Below are 9,606 nucleotides of genomic sequence, written 5' to 3' on the forward strand. Positions count from 1 at the left end.
TTTTCCTAATTAGATATTTCTTTTCAGATTACTTATTTTAAGACTAGATAAATTCAAAAAGATACGTTTCCTTAACCTCCTACTTCGGAGATATCCTATTCCATTGAATGTTGTACTTTTGTATGACGCGGATTAGTATAATAATAATAAGATCATGCTCCAATTAATTTTGTATTAATTATGAATTAATATATCGAGAACATTTATCTAACAGAACACGTAGGAACAATTACAACAACCTTTTCTCTCAAGAGTTCATCTACTGTGCTTCTGCGAGATCATATTATGTGTCTACTCCCTCACTCAAAAAACCTAAGAAGATTTTTTTTATCTAAAATTTTGGCAACGAAATGAAAATATTGAATTTTGAGTTCTTTAACACAGATCATGCCCTTCAAAAATTGGACAATCTATATTCAATCTTGAGGCATTAGTTTTCAAGAAATTTAATTCAGAATTGTTGTTTACTGAGATGGGTTGCAGAGATGACATCCTTAAAAATTTAGAGATGATATCTTTAAAATTTTAGGTCTAAAAAGTATCTCTAGTATGTGTTTTGACCCAAGGACAAATGAATAGTATCCTCGTGCAAGAGTAGGAAATATTTTGGCCTTTTTTTGACTTTTTTGGGTAAGTATATTTGTTACCTATCGCTTATCCAGAATATCTACTCTTCATTGTATCTTTATATGTCTTATCAACTCTCCAATATCCATTAAATTTCAAAATTTGTAACCATGAGAGATAAATTACCATGATTTTCATTCCCAATATAAGATTTGCAGGAAACATGTTTTGGCTTCATAAATTTCAGTATCTTACGTATTATATTTGGGATAAAATTGGTGCTCTTCATCTCCTTCATCAAATCCTTGAAATTCAAAATTCACTGAACATATCCTTAAATTTTAGTGAACATACTAAAAATAGCCGAAAAAAACAGCCCTTCTTCACGTGTGACGATTCTCTTTCCACAAGCCGAGGCCTATGCTTTGGGGTCCACAGCCGAAATATGTCCCTTATGTGTCCTCACGAAATCCGTAAATACCTAATCCAACCTTGCTAGGTCGACAACTCAATATGTCCCTTATATGCTCAAATGACGACACGTTTTTAGCCATTCGACCTCAAATTTAACGGTCAATGATGATTTTGACTCTTTTATATCAAAAATAAGTGATTATATATTTTCGACATATTATTGTCAATGCTTAAAGCAATTTTTTTCTTTTTTTAAAAAAACTCATGTTTTCTTTCTACAATATCATGGCTAGGCCTTTTAAAGATATCAAGACATGGGTATTTAGTTTATTTGCATGAACGTAATAGAAGCCGTTTAAAGGTATGTTAAACTCGTTCAGAATAATTTCAGAGATTGTATATTATGAAGCTATTGAAGTTACAATTAGTTTTTAGCCATTGAATATAAAATTTAAGAGATCGGGTGTGCTATAACATTCGAGAAAATTTATGTTAAATACTGTGTCCAACTAATGATATATCTTCAACCGCTTGATTTTACGTCAATAATAATTGTGATCTCCTAATATCGAAATAAATCTTTTTACTTTATACATTTCTTCAACTTTTTGGGTAAGTAAGTCGTACGTTGATATTCGCCAATAGTTAGGAGCACAAGGATGCGTTCAATAACATCACGAAGGTCCACAAAAATCTTGTCTTGTTCTCCAAAAACAAATACCAACAAAAATCCCCATACTCCATCCCATCAGAAATCAGAATCCACGATTTCTTAAATCAAAAACCCAAAATGCCCTTCCTCAATTCAAGCCTAAGGCGGTTGTAATGGTCATTTGGTTGACAGATACCTCACTTTCAATTATTGAGCAAGTTCAAAAGTTTCTATTTTAATCATTTCCTATTCTTAAATTTTTTTAAAATTATTACGCCAACATAAATTTAAAAAATGTCCCCAATAAGTGGAACATTCTATAGTATACAATGTATAGTCCTCTAAACCTTATATTTAAGCACGTGTCTTGAAGATTTTAATCAAATAGGGAATGAAGAAAAAGAAAGCTTTGTAAGCCCCCCCTCAATTTCTTGCTTTTTCTTTCCTTAATACATTTTGAACATGATTGATTATTAGACAGAGAGAGAGAGAGAAATTGAGAGATTTTCAGTTTATTCACTAATTATTGTCATTTAGAGGGAGGGAGAGATTCATTTTGTGATTGTTAGAGAGAGATCGAGAGATTTTCAGTTTGTTCACTATTATTAACATTTAGAGAGAGAGAGAGATTCATTTTTCTAGAGAGAATCATTTTCTAAAGAGAGAAAGAGAAATTAATTTTGTATACCATTATGACCATTCTAAGGGTTAGGCCAATATAGACCCACAGCCCTTCTTTAGAATTTAAAAACTTTAGACATCTTTCTTAATTGTAAACTTGTTTTTTAATTGTATTCTTTCTTAATTGTAAACTTGTTTTTTAATTGTATTAACGTCGTAAAGGATTCGCCTCCAGCCGAAAGGATTCAAATTTCGAACGGCTTTTCTGATTTCGTTTCAATCTTTAAAAGCATAACAAACAATTCCTCAAAAATAAAAAAAATTGTTTGATGGGGGCTAGACCGCATTTCTACATGGGCGGGTTTGGCCACATAGAAACTGGGTCCCAAAAATAATCTCAATCATAACCTAATTTTGCTCTTTTCGATGGTTTTGCTGACCATGTGGTCGTTTCGGTAAAACCCAATCATCTTAGATGAAGTTAGTAGATGGATATGTATCATGTAAGTATAAATTACATCATTATATATATAATTAGTATTGATATACACCATTATGGATATATATATGTATAGACTATATATACATAATTAGTATTGATATACATTATTATGGATATATATGAATATGGATTATGTAAGTGTCTATACATCTCTGGATAAGATTAGATAAGTGTCTGTACATCTCTTGATTATGAGTATTAATATCTAGGCATCTAAAATATATATATATATCCATGTAACCGATGATTGTAAGAAAATCCAGAAATTTGTAATAAGAAAATTTCTTTTTGTGAAATGTTAAAAAAAAAAAAAAAATCAACATTTTGGGTAAGTACGCTTCTACGCCTCCAATCTCCATATCTAGACGTGCATTATTTTCTCTCTCCTCCGTTAAATCCTCCTCATATCTCTCTTAAATCCTCATCCCCTTTCTTTGCCTTTCGACTCTCTCCTATAAATGGCATCTCTTCTCTCTGTACAACATCTCATCTTTTAGCTTCTCAACTTCTCATGGAGCCTTCCAAAAGATTGGCTGCTTCTCTCCTTTGTTGGGTCGTTATATTTGCATCGTCAGCCCAAACTGGTGCACATTCTTCTACACAATGCCACTTTCCGGCCATCTTCAACTTCGGAGACTCGAACTCAGACACCGGCGGTCTGTCGGCTGCATTCGGGCAGGCCCCTCCTCCCAATGGAGAGTCTTTCTTTCACCACCCTGCCGGTAGATATTCTGATGGCCGTCTCGTCATCGACTTCGCCGGTAATCTCTCTCTCTCTCTCTCTGATCCGATCCTTTTCATACTACTATTATTGTTTTTCTAATGCTAGTAGTATAATATTCCAGTGATTTGAAAAACTCTCAGTCTCTCCCTCATAATCTTTGCTGTTTTCATATTACTATTATTGGTTTCTGATATTAGTAGTATAATATTCCGGTGATTTGAAAACTTTTGGTTTCTCTTCCTCACAAGCTTTGCCGTTTTTTTCCTTTGCCGTTTTTTTGCTTTTTAGAAGTGTTTTGCAGAACTTCGATGTGAAATACCTTTCCCTCTCTTCTCAAAATCCATTACAGTAATCAGTTTTAAGTCGTTCTATAGAATCATTGCTACCATTATAATTGTTATTTTTATTAGAATTAGAGAGGGAGAGAGGACATTAGGTAGACCGGAGAGAGAGAGAGAGAGAGAGAGAGACATTAGGATGGTACATCTTTCTGTAAACTTTATGTCTTGTTGAACTAGCATTGTACCCTCCTCTTCATGTGGCACTTCTCAGACCAACCATTTGATTCCTAATGGTCCGACCTTTGGGCTTAACCCCCATTCTTTGTCCCCCCATAAAATAACAGCTCTTTGTCGTTTTTTTTTGCTAATTACATATGGATTCTGGACTTTTTATTTGTTCAGTGGTGCTTATCAACTTCAATTGAGATTTTTGTGGCCTAAATCCACCTAAATCTACTTTTATGAGTACAATGCATGAAATAAGCACAAAGGTATATCTCTAAGTACTATCAGTGATGGAGGACGTCGCACCACTATGGAGATATAGAAAGAAAAGAATTAAAAAGAGCATGTATTATACGTTCCCATGGGAGCGTATACTGTACATTTACTCCCTCTGATAGATAACCTGAATTTTTTTTAGTTGACAATTTTGGGAACCGTCTCACAATCGCTACATTATTATTTTATTTTAAAACAAAAAAATTTGGATTTTGAGTTGTCTAACACGTAGATGTACCCTTCAAAAATTGGATAGTCTCTATTCAATCTTGAGGACATTATCTTTCTTATACCCCATAAAGTGAAATTTGAATTTTTTTTTTTTTTTTTTTTTGGAAAGTTACTGTATGAGGTAGATCTTGAAGTCTTAAAAATACTTAAGATTAAATTTTACCATAGGGTGTGAATAGACAGTATACTCCCCTAGGAGTATAAGATTTGTGGCTCTGAAAAAATAAATTGATTAACTTTAGTGCTCTAGTATATTGCCCATAAAGTTATGAGACTCCTTTCTTTACTTTTTGTAGTTCTTTTTGGACTTTAGAAAAGCAACTCACTAGGAAAATCTAGATTAACCATCAAACAAAACATGACTTATTGGAACCTTATCCCTTCAACATGTCTTATCACATCATCATCAAAGATTTTTCTCTTGTTAGGTGGTTCTAGAGTGCTTAAATATAAATATAAGATAGGTACCTAAGAAGATACTCATAGATATGCTATCTTCGTGAGTGTAAAAGTGCATTCTCTTGTTCACACTCGAACTTGCAATTTCAGCTTTTCAAAATGCAAAGTATCACTAATCTTTACTTTACTACGAAGTCAAAAGCCTTTCTGATAAGGCCTCTCAATCTTGATGCACAAGCATTTGAAAATGGCTTTTCCTTTCCTTTTATAGCTTTAATTGTTTTTTAAAAAAAAACACATCTATTGTCTTTCCTTTTGTTACTTTGATTGCAAAATAATATCTTTGATTTTCTTTTCATAACTTTAATTGCAAATGCCAACACATTCTGTTAATAGAACACCTATTATTATGTTAATAAAGCACCTCCATAACTAGATGATAACAGTGTTGCATAAATTGTGCGAGAAATCCTACAACTTCTATGAAAAGGAGAGATCGGGTTGGTTCGTTGCCTACACGTTAAAGTGTAGGAATGGTCGACAACCGTTGGATGTTTGGTACAGATGTCAGATACGAAGTAGTATGGAGATTACTTCCATGTCAAACACGCTTATCAAATACATTTCCAATATTTAAGTTCTTAAATAGCACAATGATTGTCAAAAAACAAACCAACTTCTGGAAATAGAAAAACATGGAACTATAAGAAATATCAATTAATTGTATTTTCAGATTATTTTTAAAGTTGCTCTACTGAAAAAAATTTATTTGGTTGATTTGATGAATTGATTAGTAGTTAAGACTTGTTTTCCTAATAAGAATTTGTTGTGAAATCATATTTGATTTGACACTGATTAAGAATAGAAAGATTATAGAGAGTTATAGGTGGAATATGATGAGAACCTTTGAAAAAATAATTGATTTAAACAAAGATCGCCAAAAAATTTAAGACTTCCTTGTATTGGAGTTCATAACAAGAAAATTTGTTACAGCATCCTAAGGCCATTTTGTGTTGAGTTTGTACTTCACCAATGGAAGAAGAATAGAGCTTTATAGCTTTATTATCGTATATGAGAAGATTAAATACCCATGAAATTTCTATGATTAATTTCATGATATGGTGGTCTCTCTCTTCTTTTTTCTTTTTTTAATTTTATTTTTTATTTTTATTTTTATTTTTTTTTATGGCTTCCTCTGGTAATTATGCACTTGTCCTCAAAATGAACATTTCCTATATTCCGTTCCAAAATAGAGAAAATTCTGTAATGTTTCTCCTAATTCCTATACTATTGTGTTCTTCAGCCCAAAGCTTTGGCTTGCCATACTTGAGTGCCTATCTAGACTCAGTGGGCACAAACTTCAGCCATGGAGCCAACTTTGCAACAGCTGGGTCTACAATCAGGCCTCAAAACACGACCTTAACTCAAACTGGATACAGCCCCATTTCCTTGGATGTACAATTATTTCAATTCGAACAATTCAAGTCTAGATCGGGCTATTTTCGCCAGCAAGGTGGGTTCATTTTTCAAATGAATTATGACATTGACGTTTTGAGATTTTCAGAGATAATGCATAATAAGGTTGAGACTATGCCCTTTGCAGGTGGGGTCTTTGAAGAGTTGTTGCCAAAGCAAAGTTACTTCTCGGAAGCATTATATACATTTGATATCGGCCAAAATGATCTTACTGCTGGACTTTTTCAAAACTTGACTGTTGAGCAAGTCAAGGCCAGTGTTCCTGATATTCTTGAAAAGTTCTCCACTGCCATCAAGGTAACAACATTGTTTTGAAATTTTTTTCTGAGTGAGACATGTCAAATAAATCCAGACCACTCTTTTTTTAACACATGTCAATCGTGGACCATTCATATTATGCACAGCTTAATATAGCATTTAAGAGCACATAACAATTTTATTTTATTTTTAAATGTTTATCTGCAATTTATAAAATTTGCATAGAAAAAAAGAAAAAGGAACTCTTGGGTGTCAATCGATCACCTTTTTTCTTTTTTGTTCACTGCATTTTTACTTTAAGAAGCAATTTTTTGGGTTTTTTGTTTTCAAAATTTCGGACCCTCATTGGGAGGAACTACTATTTTTGCCGATGAAAATATTAATGCACATTTGAATCAATGCGTAATGAAAAAATCAAAAGACATTTACAATCCTTTACATTTATGAGCATGAAGCTGATTATACATTGTCTTTCTTTCAGAATGTTTATTGGCAAGGTGGAAGATATTTTTGGATTCATAACACTGGTCCTGTTGGCTGCTTGGCATATGTAATAGATAGGCTGCCTATACTAGTACCTCAGGTGGACATGGCTGGTTGTGCGACCCCTTTCAACCATCTGGCCCAATACTTCAACCAATTGTTGAAAGAAACTGTTATTCAACTCCGCAGCGACCTCCCAGATGCCACATTTACTTATGTCGATGTTTACTCAGTCAAGTATCAACTCATTAGCGGAGCCCGTAAATATGGTGAGCTACATTTGATATGCATTCAAATATCAACCCCCTGTTTTTTGACATTTTTCTTTATAAATGACAAAACATATTCACACTTTCAAACTTCATCCTCATCCCATGGAATGTAGTTGGGGATGTCTACCTATTATATGCCCTTGAAATTTTCATTAATTTGCAGCACCTAATAAATTTTCATTCATTAATTTGCAGCACCTAATTTAACAAGAATGCAAAATCTTGCTATTCGTAATATAAAAAGAATGCAAAATCTTGCCATTCGAAAATAAAATATGTGTATCAATGAAATCCAAGGACAACCTCTGTACATGGTTAACATGAATAATGTGATAGTTTAGATTCTTCCAATTTGAACAAACACATTTTAGCCATTCTATTGCAACAGTGTTTATGTGAAGAAACTGGTAAGACTCCTCATATTCTTTCTATTCTTAATATATGCCTTAGCAGAATTCATCACCAACTCTTTTTATGGCATTTCCCTGTGCAGAATGCTTTTTACACCCATTTTATGGTGTCTAAAAACTTTTCGATGCAGGTTTTGGGAATCCTTTGAGGGCATGTTGTGGGCATGGTGGCAAGTACAACTACAACAGGTATTTTGGGTGTGGAAGTGCGATATATAAGGACGGACAGAAAGTGGTGATAGGCAAGTCATGCAACAACCCTTCCAAAGCCATAATCTGGGATGGTGTTCATTACACACAGGCTGCGAATCAATGGGTTTTCAACAAAATTGTTGATGGCACATTCTCTGATCCTCCAACTCCATTGTCACAGGCTTGTCATGGACACAAGCAATAAGAATTTGCCTCTTTTCTCTTGGTTTTCTTCCTTAAACTTTTTTTTTTTTGGTGAACTTGAACATTTAATTTTACTGGTTTTCTTCCTTTAATTTTATTGAACATTTAATTTTATCTTAGGAATTTTGGGAGTGGGTAATCACCCCACTCTTTTGTTTTGTGGTTTGGTAGAATTTGACTGGTTTATTTTCTTCAATTCTCTCATTAGAACTTATTTAGTGGATGTGTAATCCCTGTTGCTGGGAATTTCTTCAATTCTCTCCTTTGGGTGTGTAGTCCCTGTTGGAAATTTGCAGATATAATAATTTGATTGAAAAATGGCAAAGAATAATAGTAAAGGTGAAGAGGAAGCAGTATTATATTTCACTATTTCATTGCTACAATAAAAATGATTTCGATAACAAGCAAATATAATGGCCTTTAGGACCATAACCTTCTTTTGAGGTTTCTTTTACATATATCTCTCCAATTTATTTTATTTTATTTTTATGGATTTTCAGAATTTCCAAGCATGTTGAATCCCTTTTTATAGGTATTTTGCACCGCCATATGCACCTTCATTTGTTACCGCCTGTTACACCGTCATTCTGCAATGTTCTTTGGCGGTCCTCTTGGTTTCACGGTCTTTCATGAACTAAGGCAGCCTCGGTTTCTATGTTTTTTCTTCAGTAACTAACACTCAACTCTATTTTTTTCTTCAGTAAGTAATACGCAACCGCTTGACTTTTCCATTTTTTCTCCATTTATGGTAAGGTGAAGAGTGAGTTCTAGAGAGAGAAAGGAGTGGATGGGATAGGGTTTTGTTACGTGACAAATTGTTATTTTAACATCCCTCTTTAATTTGTCATTTCGGATAAAAATTGTCGTTTTTATAAAATACATATGTTTCGATTGCCTTTGAAATATTGGATCGTGGGGGAATTAATTTTTCTTTTGCTGCAAGGCTACAAAAATTTTCCTGAGAGTCAAACAGTTGTAAGGCGAGTAAAATTCTTCTGAGCCAAACAACGCTTATTGCTGATAAAATTTTTAATAAAATTTTTCTGAGCCAAACAGCTTCACATATTGCGATTATTGCTACTTATTGTTGAGATATATTCGGTTGCTTCACATGTTTTGCGATTATTGCTGCTTATTGTTGAGATATATTCGGTTGCTTAGAGATACAATATTTTACTTCTATGATGACCATGATATACCCTCGGAAGTGTGTCCAATCACAATCAGAAAATCCAACAAGATTAGTATCATTTTCAAAAATATAATTGATAGCGTGTTTCTTTCTTCCCTGAATATATCTTAAATCATTTCTGCTATGGCAAAGTACATTTTACATACATGACTCTATGCATAATATAAGGTGTTTGTCAAATAAATTATACATATACTGTGTCACACCCCAAGAATTTACAATACTAT

The 9,606-nt window shown here is 33.3% G+C and overlaps 1 protein-coding gene across 2 annotated transcripts; it reads left to right on the top strand.

Annotated features, from left to right (window-relative positions):
- Window positions 1–2,862: 2,862 nt before the first annotated feature.
- Window positions 2,863–8,505, top strand: LOC18442095 (GDSL esterase/lipase At3g26430). 2 transcript variants are annotated; one of them, XM_006852318.4, is made up of 5 exons: window positions 2,863–3,517; window positions 6,196–6,405; window positions 6,496–6,665; window positions 7,108–7,378; window positions 7,923–8,505. In XM_006852318.4, exons 1-5 carry the CDS (start codon window positions 3,052–3,054, stop codon window positions 8,186–8,188), a joined length of 1,383 nt encoding a protein of 460 aa, XP_006852380.2. In that variant the 5' UTR covers window positions 2,863–3,051; the 3' UTR covers window positions 8,189–8,505. The 2 variants fall into 2 exon arrangements, with proteins under 2 accessions (XP_006852380.2, XP_088724779.1); XM_088868653.1 differs by having other exon boundaries at window positions 6,196–6,665.
- The last annotated feature ends 1,101 nt before the right edge of the window (window positions 8,506–9,606 follow it).

This window comes from Amborella trichopoda, chromosome 6 (genome assembly GCF_054954075.1).
Source record: "Amborella trichopoda isolate Santa Cruz 75 chromosome 6, AtrichopodaSantaCruz75HAP2 v2.0, whole genome shotgun sequence".
In the NCBI taxonomy this organism is placed as follows: domain Eukaryota; kingdom Viridiplantae; phylum Streptophyta; class Magnoliopsida; order Amborellales; family Amborellaceae; genus Amborella; species Amborella trichopoda.

What these genes read in the sequence shown, in the direction of transcription:
- LOC18442095 (XM_088868653.1), top strand. Translation starts at nt 3,052, where the DNA reads ATGTTAAAAAAAAAAAAAAAATCAACATTTTGGGTAAGTACGCTTCTA. An exon ending in TCTCGTCATCGACTTCGCCG is followed by an intron (nt 3,518 to 6,195) that starts GTAATCTCTCTC and finishes TGTGTTCTTCAG; the next exon opens with CCCAAAGCTTTGGCTTGCCA. An exon ending in TAGCGGAGCCCGTAAATATG is followed by an intron (nt 7,379 to 7,922) that starts GTGAGCTACATT and finishes TTTTCGATGCAG; the next exon opens with GTTTTGGGAATCCTTTGAGG.